This window comes from Mycteria americana, chromosome 11 (assembly GCF_035582795.1).
Source record: "Mycteria americana isolate JAX WOST 10 ecotype Jacksonville Zoo and Gardens chromosome 11, USCA_MyAme_1.0, whole genome shotgun sequence".
Taxonomy (NCBI): Eukaryota; Metazoa; Chordata; class Aves; order Ciconiiformes; family Ciconiidae; genus Mycteria; species Mycteria americana.
The window spans coordinates 22,053,924-22,066,827 of record NC_134375.1 but is presented as its reverse complement, the minus strand read 5'-3'; the positions used below and the strand labels follow the sequence as shown (position 1 = coordinate 22,066,827).

Here is a 12,904-nt window from a genome sequence, read left to right as displayed (position 1 = left end):
GGCTGTGGCGATGCTGGTCGGGGTCCTGTCACCTCCTGGGTCACTCCCTCGGCAATGCAGCCTGCACACAGTGGCATTTCCCAAATGCACATGGATCAAACTGTTCCCAGTTGCTCTTGAAATTGTAACAAGGCGTTATCTTTATTTATGGTCTTTTATTTGTTTAAAGGTTAGGTCTGGGACCTTTTGAACCCTAACTGCAGGTTTTGTTAAAGAATAAGAGGGAGGGACAAGCATTGCTTGAGCTTCTTGGGCCCCTCACTCCCAGAGAGACATTGAGGGGCTGGAGCGTGTCCAGAGAAGGGCAACGGAGCTGGGGAAGGGTCTGGAGCACAAGGCTGATGGGGAGCGGCTGAGGGAACTGGGGTTGTTCAGCCTGGAGAAAAGGAGGCTGAGGGGAGACCTCATCGCTCTCTACAACTGCCTGAAAGGAGGCTGTAGAGAGGTGGGGTCGGTCTCTTCTCCCAGGTAACAAGTGATGGGAGGAGAGGAAATGGCCTCAAGTTGTGCCAGGGGAGGTTTAGACTGGATATTAGGAAATTTTACTTCGCTGAAGGGGTTATCGAGCATTGGAACCGGCTGCCCAGGGAAGGGGTTGAGTCCCCATCCCTGGAGGTATTTAAAGGACGTTTGGATGAGGTGCTTAGGGACACGGTGTAGTGGTGGGCTTGGTAGTGTTAGGTTTACGGTTGGACTCGATGATCTTAAAGGTCTTTTCCAACCTATACGATTCTGTGATTCTGTGATTCTTCTCCCAGAGCCAAAGGAATTTGTCCCTTCTCGGGTGACATTGCCTCAGCCCAACTTGGGCACCTCCAGAGAGGGTGCAGGAAGCAGCCCCTCCCAACCCCTCTGATTTTTCTCTCTGCTTTCCCAGCCGCAGAAGACGGGGTTCTGAGATCCACCTGGCAGGGGAAGGCCGGTCGCAGCCCACTCCAGGCCCTGTATGAGAGTGACCAGGTAAGGGGACGGGGAGAGGGAGATGGGGGGCTGAAGAGGGAGTGGGGTGCTGGGGGTCGACCCCTTCTTCCACCCCTCTGGTGTGAGGGGCACTGCGCTGTCTCCAACCACCCCCAAGGTCCCCACGCCTCAACCTCTGGCCGTGTCCAAAAGAAAAGACCACACCACTTTGGGGAGTAATTGTTGATAAAAACCTGCTCATGGTCCTTGCTGGTGCTTGGACAAATGGTTTCATTACTGGTGCGCTAAGCCATAGCTGGGCAAACCCAGGAGATTTTGCTATCTGAGGTTTTCAAAGCCAACTCTGGTCCATCATAGCAGGGCAAGAGCATCATTGCTGTTCTTCCTGAGCTAATAATTGATAGATGCTTCTATGTTGGGTGCTATATGTATACACACACACATATGTATATGCATATATATATATATAAAAAACTGGACCCAGCCATGAGGGGTTTATAATCCTGGGACAGCTCAGTCCTCTCCATCACCCTGAGCTGTGCCAGCTACACCTGCTGAAAAGGGGCAGCCAGGCACAGTCTGGGCAGGAAAACGCTCCCCTCCAGGTGGGCTTAGTGGGTCCCTGTCCATGCAAGGGTCTGCTGCAGGACAAGCCCCGGTCGCTGCTTGAGGCAGGGAGCACTCGCCCTCACCAGCCCCTGGTGCATGCAGCCCAGCCGGCATCGGTGACCCGGCATCGGGGAAGGTGTCCCACTTGGCCTTTAGCAGCTCAATGGGAGCTTGGGGGTTTGTGGTTGAAGCTGCAAAAGGTGTGTTTGTTTCCTTCTGCTGCGTTTCACCCCTGGGCGGGCAGTTTTCCCCCCATGCAGCCAGACTCGTCTTTGCAGAGGGATCCTCGCCCACAACTTCCCTGCAGGAAGTCCTGCAGGAAACCACCCTCCAACCCGTGCAACGAGCCGGGCCGTGGCCGCATGCCCCAGCCACCGAATGTGCCCTGCGTCTGCCCACGTCCGCAGGGCAGTCATCTTCTGCAGCCCCCAAGAAGCAGAGGGCAACGCTGGTGGTCCCGGCAGCTGGCTGCCGTTCCCGCAGCCTCCCCGCTGCCCATCGGCAGTGCCCACTGCAGCCAGAGCCAGATCTTCCTTCCATATGCGACACTTTGCGTTACTGTCTAGGTTGATGTTTTTATGTCTATAAGCAGCCAAATTACATTTGCTCTGGGAAAAATGGCAGATGTGAACTTACTTGGCCGCGATGCCGGCAAACCCTAACGCTGCTGGAATGTCGTGGTGTTATTTCCTTAAAAGTGATACTTAATTTCTCTGGCTTTTAAAGAAAAGGAAATGAAGGGAGCGATTTTGCCCTGAAATAACTGCAAGACATACACTTATTCCAGTGGGTGGCTGTTGAAAAGTAGTCACATTTGTTTGTTGCCATGCCTGCAGACAGTGTCTGTCTGTCTGTCTCTCTGGTCCAATAGTTTTGAATTATGCAAGTGCAGGGAAAAACACCTGAAAAAACCCCACATTATTAAAACGCCTCTTTTTTTTTTAAGCACTTGCAAAAAGGGTTTCCAATTTTAAAAGGTGATGGGGAGCCTCCAAACAAAATACATTTCTGCTGAAAGGTTTGACTGTATCGCAAGGAGGTGCACCATGAGAATGCCTCTTCAGCTGTGATTATCACCTCCCTAGGTGCTGTATCTTCTTCATATCCAAGTAGCCAGCAATGCCGAAGTCATCTCTTGGTGGCAGGTAGTGTCTGTTGACCCGCATTTCCTCCATCCGAGCATTTTCCCTTATCATCTCCCTCTTGGAAGGAGCAGGGATGGGATGCTTTCTCCTGCCCCTGTCTCAGGTTACTGTCCGTGCAGGTTCCTGGAGAAAGTGGTCACTAAGGTGACCTGGACAAGGTTATTTCTTTTGTGGAAAGGAGATCCAAAAGGGTCTGAGTGTGGTTCATCCCTTCCAGGAGGAGCTTTTTGCCCAGACGTTAGTGCCCCTCTGAAGGGGACCGGGTCTGCTGGATCATCCACGGGATGGGCAGTTTGTCTCAGGATCCCAGGTCCTGGCAGGAGCTTTGCAAAACCTCATCTCCACAACGCTGCCTCTCCCAGGCTCTAATGCCTCCCAAAAACCCTTCTGGGCCCCCAGGGAGAGGTGAGGGTGCACCTGAAGCTTGGCAAAGGGTGTCCTTCGGCATGCGTAAGTGATGAGAGCTGTCAGCAGCAAGGATGTGGGGACTAAGGAGGTGGTGGCCTGCCCTTGCCCTTCGTCTTGAGGTTGCCACGTCTCTGCAGGCTGCAGAGATATTTGCCGTGGTGCCCTGTGACGCCGGCGGGACCGTCTTCACAACCCCAAAGTGGAAGCTACCGTTGTCTTGCGACACGGGGGTCATTGCATTGCATTATAGCAACAGCTCCGCGGGGTCAGAGCTGCCCTGGGTTAGCAAACGGGCGGTGAAGCCGTTAACGGTCGTGGCCCCGGACGAGGCTGTTGGAGGTTCCCAGTGATGACCTCGGGGCTGAACGCGAAACCTCCCAACCCTCGTGAGCCAAACGGGGAGGGAGTGGGCAGGAGGAGGAGGGGACCATCCCCTTCTGAGTTCCTGGAAATGATTTCCTTCCCCAGAAGTTTTAATGATATTTTGGGATTTCTGATGAAAACCATGACAGGAAAGGTCACACCCCCAAATCTGGAGGGGGGGGTTCAGCTGGGGCAGGGGTCGGGGGGCTCTGGGCTTCTGGGAAGCCAATGCAGCAGCTGCCAGGCCTTGACGCAAGGATCGAAAGGGATACAGAAAAAGGACCTCCCTGTGGACAAAGGAGACTGTGACGAGAGCTGAGGCATCGGACTGGCCTGTGCAGAAAATGTCCCTCAGGAGAAGAAACCCAAAGCCCTTGGGAAGGGCCACCCCACCACCGTCAGCGGTGCCTCGCTCCTCTCCATCATGCCCTGCCACCCCACCTCTCCTCCAGCTCCCCATCTGCTCCCCAGGGTCTGACCATCAGCACTGAAGACCGTTCTCCTCCACCCGTCTCCCTTTGCCCTTCCTTGGCAGCACACCCGCGCTATTTTCATCGTACGTGCCCGCACTCGCGTGCCACCTTTCTGCCTCTTGGCTGCGGTGTTTGCAGCGAGCCCCATCGCAGCCGGGAGGTGTGCGGGGCCCCGCGCCAGCAAAGGGGCTGTGCTCTTTGCCCATGGAGGGGTCGGGCCACGTATCCCCCCCAGACTGGTGTAAGGGAGAGCTTTAGCCCGGTGCGTGTGGGCGTGCTGTAACAAATGTTCGGTTGTTGACCCTCTCTGCACCGCCTGTTCTTCCCTCACCCCCTTTGACTTGACTTCTCATCCAGCTCCTCATCACGCTTTGTTCTGTGTTTTGCCCCCAGCAGGTCCAAGGATTAAATGCACCAAATCGAGTTGTGTTCAAAGTCAACGCTGTCCCCAAAAATCCCACGTGGGTGACTGCCAAACCCAGGAAAGGGGAGGGAATGGGGACAGTTGTGGGCCAAGCGTTGTGTGTAGGCCACGATCAGCTTGGGCAAGCTGGTGACCATCTCTTTTTTTTTTTTTTCTCCCCAGTTTGAGCAGTCCTCACTACAGGTGGTTCACCAGCAGAGGCGGGAGCTGTTGAGCAACATCTGCAACCGTTACACCCGCAAGCGGCGTCTCCTGCGGCCGGATGACTTGCGGCACTTGGTGGTGGATGACACGCATGGGCTGCTCTACTGCTACGTGCCCAAAGTGGCCTGCACTAACTGGAAGCGGGTGATGATGGTCCTGACGGGGCAAGGCAAGTACCGGGACCCACTGGAAATCCCCGCCAACGAGGCCCACGTCTCGTCCAACCTGCGCACCCTCTCCGAGTACAGCATCCCCGAGATCAACCACCGCCTGCGCAGCTACCTCAAGTTCATCTTCGTGCGGGAGCCCTTTGAGCGCCTGGTCTCGGCGTATCGCAACAAGTTCACCCGCAGCTACAACACGGCCTTCCACAAACGCTACGGGACCAAGATCATCCGGCGGCACCGGCAGGAGCCCAGCGACAAGGCCCTGGAGCGTGGGGATGACGTGCGCTTTGAGGAGTTCGTCTACTACCTGCTGGATCCACGGACGCAGCGGGAGGAGCCCTTCAACGAGCACTGGGAGCGGGTGCACTCGCTCTGCCACCCCTGCATCGTCCACTACGACGTGGTGGGCAAGTACGAGACCTTGGCTGAAGATGCCAACTACATCCTCCAGCTGGTTGGGGCCGACACGAGCGTCAAGTTCCCATCTTCATCCAAGACCACCAGGACGACAGACGACATGACAGCCCAGTTCTTCCAGGACATTAGCCCTTTCTACCAAAGGAGACTCTTTAATTTATACAAAATGGACTACTTGCTCTTCAATTACTCCATCCCCTCGTACCTCCGCATCCGATGAGGCAGGAGCTGGGGGGGAGAGGTGAGGGAGAGCTGGGTAACTCTCATCTTGCTACAATTCCTCTCCTCCCACCCTGTGCTCATCTCTTGGTTGACTTCTCCTCCGTGCCCTCTCTGTTATGGGCTGCTCCACAGCCTGGTGCCTTGTTCATGCATGGTCTGGAGGGAGGACACCTCTCAAAACACTGGGGCTGGAGCTTTTCCTTCCCTTTCCCTCCCACCCTTCAACATCTGCAGGGGATGGTGGTGGGACCAGACACTGCTGGGTAGGAGGGCTTGCCTTGGCTGGGGACTTTCTTTTAACTAAGAGACTCCTCTGTAGTTCCAAGTCTTGGGAAGGCTCCTTTTTCAGGCAGGATCCCCTCAGGTCTTTCTCCTCCTTACTGGGCTGTTTGGGGGCGGCCATGGCATCTCGGGGGGCAGGGTGGAGTGTGTCAGACTTGCATAGAACCAGAAATAAAGCAATAATTTAATGTAAGTTTTTCCTTTCGTTTAAAATTGCTCCGACCTTTTCTTTTCGCCTTGTTCTCCTCCGTACTCCCCCAGCTTCCCGCGCCGTCCCCCATTGCTGGGGAAGGCAGTCGTGTGTTACTGGGACCACGCATTTCTCCCTGTCAAAGCCTGAAGGGCTTTTTTGTTCTTCTCCTTCCACGTGCTCTCGGTTGGGATGCAAAATACTCCAAAGAGAGAGAGAAAGAGGAGCAGGTTTGCAGCAGGTATGAGCTGACAGAGACACAGTGCTTTCTCCTGAACTACAACAGCAGAGCACTCAGTGCCTCTGCGTGTCCGTGTCTCTGGATTTCTGGTCAAATCCAGTAACTCCAGGCCCCGTACCTCCTGTTTTTTTAAGAGCAGGTGATAACTGTTTTGCAAAGCCGTATGTACAGCACGGGTGCAGGTGTCTGCTCAGATGAAATCGCGTTGTCCACGGTGTCCTGCCCATGGCCCCGCTGCACTGGCAGCACCCGATGGCAGTGCCAGCTTCTCGTCCCCTGCCACCATGTGCTGCTCCCGTGCGCAGCCGGTGCCTCCCACGTGGGGTGGCCACATGGCACCGGGCACAGAGATGGGTGCTGGGGCAGGTTTGAGTTAAAAGTGCTTCGGGGAGCACGGTGCTGGGATGTGGGAGATCGCCATGGTAATGAAAAGGTGATGCTGGACTGGGAAGGCCAGAGAAGATGAGGGTGTGCGCGTGTGTGCACATGTACGCGTATGTGTGTGTGTATGAGAAAAAATTGAGAATAAAAATGGGGACAGGGACACCTAGAGGAAAATTCCCCTGTGGCTGGCTTTGGACAATTCATTTCTTGAAGAAGAAATGGGGAGGAGGGGGCGAAACACAAAAGAAAATGACAAACCCATTCCTAGGATTTTAAATTAAAACCAGCCCAAGGAGCTGTATTTCTTTAAAACCATATTTCAGTCTTTCCTCTTTTCTGTTTGGCTTTGGCTTGGTGACTGCCTTTGTAAATAAACACGCCGGTAATAGATGCTGTAGAGCGTGTCTGCTGGCTCGGCTGCAAACACTTGACTTATTAGTGCAATACAATGGGAGGTTTTATAAAACCCCAGTGCTCTCAGGCTCTTTTAAAAAATAATGTTTTCATCTAACAACTTTCGGCTGTTGTAGCTTAACCTTTTTCCTCTCTGCCTCTGATCGGCACCTATATGCTGACACTCCCTCCTTGGTTGCTCCGTTTGGAGATGGGGTTTAGCAAAGTAATTGAAAAAAAGAAAAGTAAATAAAATCACTGGTGATCCTGGCAGTCTGACTGATTCTCCCGATCTGGACTGGAGATCTCGCGGAAATGGCCTTTCTCGTGCTATCTTAGTATCTCCCCATCTAGCTGAAACTCAAAGCACAAAACCAGATTATATGATGCAACAAATTTCATCTGCAGCATTCAGGCTTAGAGTGCATTCCTCTTGCTTTCTCAGGAGTCTCACGTTCCCCGCTTAGCATTGCCTCTGCTTGGAAAAAATCATTGTTCCAGTCACCACAAGCTCTTTTCATCGCTTTTGGTCATGAATCATAATTTGGGGTCAGATTCAGAGTCACAAAGGGATGGATTTTTGGATGGATTTCTTTTTGTTTTCTTTTCCTAAATACTGTTCCCTGCAGGTAGCTCTTAAAAGCCGACGGCACAGTGAGCGGCAAGGACAGATACACAGCCTCTCTCCCCGTTGCGCTGTCTGGGGGTGTTTAGGCAATATCTGGCTGCGAGCCCCTTTGGGCTCTCTTCGGTGTGGAAGCGAGGGAACAGCATGCTCTGGGCTTGGTCTTTTAGCCAGCTGGTTTCTAACCTTTCCTGCAACGGTGGCGATTTGGAGACAGTCCCGGTTGTCATGGCTGTTTGATTGGCAGCCTGTCCCCTGGCATCCCCACCAGACCTGACCCATTGCCCCAAACAACTGCAAAGCCACACGAGCATGGGGCCAATGCAGCCCTCCAGCCTCAGCCAGGGCCTGCGAAGGGCAATACCCTGCGGAGATTTGGTCTGTAACAGGGCATCTTTTGCGTCACGTAGGACCTTTGGAAATACCCACCTTTGGGCTTTTTCTAAAAAAAAAAACCAAAAAACCCCCAACCAACAGCCACAACCCAACCCATTTAGGTCATCCCCTTGGCTTTCCCCCTGCCTAAATACCACTTTCCGAAGCAAAACCTGCCCATGCAAACAGAAAAATGGCCACTTTGTATTGCTGAAGCAACCGCCTTCAGCTCGGGCTGGAGCTTTCCGGGCCTGCAAAGGCTTTGCCCGTGCCAAAACCCAGCGGCAGCGGCAGCCGGGGCCGGGCCGGGCCGGGGGCTGCGGGGCCGGGGGGCACGGCCCGAGCCCTCCCCGGCCCGCACCGAGAGGCTGCAGGACTGGCGCAAAACGGAGTTACGAGGACACCGTGTGACGGGTGATCCCAACTACAGGCGGTTTAATTTCTGTAAGGCTTCGGGTGCTGGGAGCCATTTCTCTGAAGGGCTCCTAGTCGGGTTTGGGGTTTTTTTCTTTTTAGCTGTTTCACTGCATCCCTTTTTCTTGCTAGAGGAGAAAATATCAAGGTAATCTAGGCCACCTCTAAAGTGTACTTGGATTTGGTTTTCTCCTCTGCTTGGGACTGGGAATGTAACGCCTGATGCGCAACAAGGGCTGGAAAAGCAAGGAGATTCCGGGGACTGCACCCCACTCTGAGTGGGGACTGTTTCCAGGAGGAAGATGGTGGGCCGGCGATGAGGGGCATGCGTGCACCGTCAGGGCCCGAACGGGACCAAAACACAGCCCTGCTTCTTAGTGGCAACGGGGCTTTGGTGCGGCTGCGCTGCGGGGCCACGTACCGTGTACCGCGCTGCGTTTTGGCCAAGGTTTGATGACGAGCGGAGGTGAAGACTCTTCTCGGGCATCCCTGTGACCAACGAGGTGAAGACAGGACCAGCCATCCCACCAGGAATGAGCACAGCTGCTGTCACCTGGAGAAAGAGCAAAGGGATAGCCCCAAGGGCAGCAGGGGCATTTCTACCTCGCATGGACTTCTTTTGGTGCCCTTAAATAAAAGCCTTACACTGCCAAAAAACCCCCCACCACCACCACCACCTCGGTATTTCTGCAGGGAAATAAACCTTCCCTGCAGGGCTGGTGCCCAGGGATAAGCGTGGCCGTTACCCACCATGGCCCCACACTGAGCTCCCGCACCCGGGGAGTACTGGGAGCAGCTGGGCTGGGGGACAAGGAGGGGATGTCCCATGGCAAAGCTGGAGGTGCTGGTGGCTGCCAAAGCAGCCAGGTGAGAGCACTGGGGTGTCCCCGCTGCAATAAGTGCACCCACCCTGGCAAAAGGAGCAGAGGCACCTGAGCGAGTGTGGCTGCAGTTAGACACCTGCCCCATAACCAAGCAGCTCGCCCGCTGGGGTGCGTGGGGCCGGGCACTGTGCCTCGCTGGCCAGGCAGCGCCGTTTTCTGCCCAGGCTGGAGTCCTCAGTGCCTCTTTGGCAGCGATGGGTTGGGGCGGGAGGACCAGGGTGGCCGAGGGAGAGCTGCCGCAGCCAGCGCTGCCAAGGTCACCCTGGCTTGGCGACGGGAGCCCGAAGACAAACGGAAAAATCCAAGTTAGACGTGACGATTGCACACAGCTCAGCCTCAGGCAAGGAATAACCTTGCAAACTCTATCTAAACCCTCCCTTCCTCATCCCCCCCCCATCAAGTGCCTACTAAAAATAAATAATTAAAGAAACAAACCATGGCTGTTGCTATATGAAGTCGCATTCAGACTTCTGAGTCGCAGAGTGTCAGTGTCACGCAGCCGACGTGGGGCGAGTCCACCACGGACTTGCCCCCCAGCGAGGGGCTCAGGGGGCAAGTGCCCACCCTGCCAGGTTGGCCCTGGGGTTCAGAGCAAGGGTTGGGAGCTGCTGGGGAGCTGTCAGAGCACCAGGGATGCAAAAAACAAGTGAGAACAGCCTCACTTTGATACGTCCATGTGTGCGCACATAGACAATGTAAATAATGATTATATTAGAATGTATAATAGAATTATTGCAAATAATTGACATATTTAGAGGTGATAAGACATGCATTAGATGTAATATGTATATGTGTATAAACTATGTATTACAAGAATAATTAAACAGCATTTATTATACTTACGTACTATATGTTGAGTGATTATATTTGTGTATGATTGTAATACTTAGCCATTTGGTTTATGTATGTCTACATATGCGTGTGTGTACAACATCACGTTTATTATATAAACACACACATACCCCCAACATAAAAGAGGGAGCACCTTCCCTTCCTGCAACGTTGAGCTTTGCCACCGTCCAACGTGGCTTTAGCAGCTAATGGCGAGCCGGCCCGTTCCTCCGAGCGCTGCCGACAGCTTTGCTGGCTCCAGCCTTCGGCGCGTGGCGGGCACTTTGCCTGTGCTGTGGGTATTTCGTGCTATGGGCCGCATGCTATGGGCCCTGCTGGCCCATGTGAAGCTGTTGAGTTTCTCCTTCCAGTGGAACAAAACTGAGCTTCAGTGATAGGGAGGTTTCCTTCCAGAGCTTGCTGTGCACCACAGATTGGGTTGTTTACCAGCTGGAGGATTAAATAGACTTCCATTGAAGGGAAAAAAAAAATATGTAAGTGTTTTCAAGTATGTCTTGGAAGCGGTGTCTTGCTTGAAGGAGGCTTTTCAGACTTGCTTGTGTTTGCTGGCTGGCACTTCACTTGCCCCGGTAAGGATGCTGCAGCTCGCACAAAGTAGAGTTTCTGGAAAAATACTGTATTAGGATGGAGGCAGCGAGTGGAATCGGGGTGGGGGGAGAAAAATAAATGCTCTGACTATCCCTGAAAGCAAACCCCTGCTCCCGTCTCTCTCTACGGCTGGTGACAGCCCCTTCTTTGCGTGCAAAGAGAAACCCTTCTGCACCCAGGAACGAGGGAGGCCCTGACCGACCTTCTTCCCCGATGGGGCTGGGATCTCCCCGAGGTCCCAGCAGCCACCCCAGCACCCCAACACGCTGGCCTTGCGGTGGTGCAGGGCGGGCACCCACCCCCTCCCAAACTCCGATGCCCTTCCTCAGCCCCCATCCCACAACACGGACACGAACCTCAGATTTAGTTTATTGGGGGACAACTAGTGGCTGATCTCAGGAGTGAGCCTAAACTGCACTGCCAATACAGTGTGAAGCAAAAACAAGGGAGATAAAACCCCCCACATTTTACATTATTTCACTGCCTCCCCTGCGCCTGGATCAGCTGGCCGATGGCTGCACAGGGCTTGGGGGATCCAGCACAAAGCACTGCTTTTTTTTTAAATCTCTGCTTTATTCAAAACCAGCCAGTCTCATTCTTCTGCTGACACTCCACATTTGCCTTTATTCCCCCTAGAGATTAAAACAAGGTAAGCCTTCCCCTGGATCTCGTAGCATTTGATGGGTTTCTCAGGGCAAGTGCTGAGCCCAAACGGGCAGGTCAGCAGCCAAGGACTAAAGAGCAGCAAGAAAGGAGCTCTCTTCTCCCACCTCCTCCTTTTTAAGGATGTTGCTTATTTGGGAGCTGTGAAGACTAAATACAAATAGAAGTCCCTGTCAGCTCAAACGGAGGTGCTGGTGACTGTGGTGGGGTGGTTACAATCCAGTGAAAAGCTGGGCACAGGAATGACACAGACATCGCAGTAGAGAAGCCAGGCCCACCGCTGGCAGTGACTTTCCTGCTGGGTTGAAGACAGAAATCACTATGAGATGTCCACACCCTGTCTGGGCTCTGCTACCCACACAGGTTTGCTCTGAAACCACATGAATTTTGTGAAGGAAAAGTGAGGAAACCACCCCCTCCCCAAATCTCCTCCCCAATAAAATCACTCCAATATACCACCACAGGGAGCATAAAACCAGGTAGGGCCTGCTGTCACGTACTGAAAGCTCTTAAAAGCTGAGGATCCTGCAGGCATTTAAACACCCAGTCTCTGCTTTTAAGGGGGACGATGCCTGGACAACTCGGCGGCTTCTCGCCCTGCTGGGGCAGGGGCCGTGCTCGGTGCCACCGAGGCAGCCGGTGCCAGGGTGACGGAGCAGGGCTGGGGGTGCTTTCTCGGAGGAGCAGGTTCAGATGGAGTTACAGGAACGCTGATCCAAGCCGTGCTGCAGGGTTACATATAACCTTTGTTAGCAAAGGCCCTTTCTCATTTGCACAGGGAAAGAAAGAAAAGGAGGAAAGAGAAAAAGTAAACAGGCTGAACAGCCAAATAACTAGCCTTTCGCTGCCCTTAAAGAAAAGGAGAAAAAAAATCCCCTTTTATTGAAACCATTTCCTTTGGTTATATCATTTCTCTTGAGGCTGGAAGCAATTTTCAGTCTTAAGTGCGTTCCCTGCACTAAGTGCACGGGCACGAGGCTGATGCTTGGCGGCCCACCAAGGGGTACCCTGGAGAACAGCACATCTTGCCGTGCCCTTTGTAATGTCCCCTCACCAGCTCATAGCCCCAACGCCTCCTGCAAGGGGGGAACCCCCGAGCCCAGCGCGGGCAAGGTGCAGCATAGGTCACCCCGGCCCAGCTGGGTCCCACAAGTAGGACACAGATGGCATCCATTACGTGTTCCCATCCGTGTTCTCTGTCAACAGTGACAACCAGAACAAGCCGAGCTCTGCCCAGAAATCCCCTGATGAAGGGACGCACCAGTGCCAGGGCTTTGCTGCAGTCATGTGGCAGAGGAGCAGCCACGTGTTGGGCACTGGGAATTGATGCTGGAGGAGCGTGACTGCGCTCCCTTGTAGTCCGCACCAGCCACGGGCTCCAGTCTGGGCCTTTCGGGGGATTGGAGGGAGCAGGGGCAAAGCTGTGCTATTAGGAGCTTCACACGCCTGCGACCCTGCAGAGGGCTGGGGTGTCCTCAGTAGCTTGGCCTTAGGACCAGCCTTACCTGATTCACGCCAGCAGCAAAAGCATCAAGGTCCGGAGGGGACCTCTCCAAGGCAGTGGGGACATGCAGCAAGGAGGAGAAAAGACGGTGCTGAGGCAGGAGGAGTTATTTGCCAGGGCTGCTCAAGCCAGTACCAAACTGGAGCTGATAAAGGT

The 12,904-nt window shown here is 54.0% G+C and overlaps 1 protein-coding gene across 1 annotated transcript in view; it reads left to right on the top strand.

Moving 5' to 3' along the window:
- CHST13 (carbohydrate sulfotransferase 13) overlaps nt 1–5,842 on the top strand; it is a 34,013-nt gene extending 28,171 nt beyond the window's left edge. Inside the window, exons 2-3 of the mRNA XM_075514185.1 lie at nt 878–960; nt 4,506–5,842. Of these exons, the coding sequence (XP_075370300.1) occupies nt 878–960; nt 4,506–5,351 (929 nt within the window). The 3' untranslated portion in view covers nt 5,352–5,842. The remainder of the gene's footprint in view (nt 1–877; nt 961–4,505) is intronic.
- Nucleotides 5,843–12,904: the final 7,062 nt, after the last annotated feature.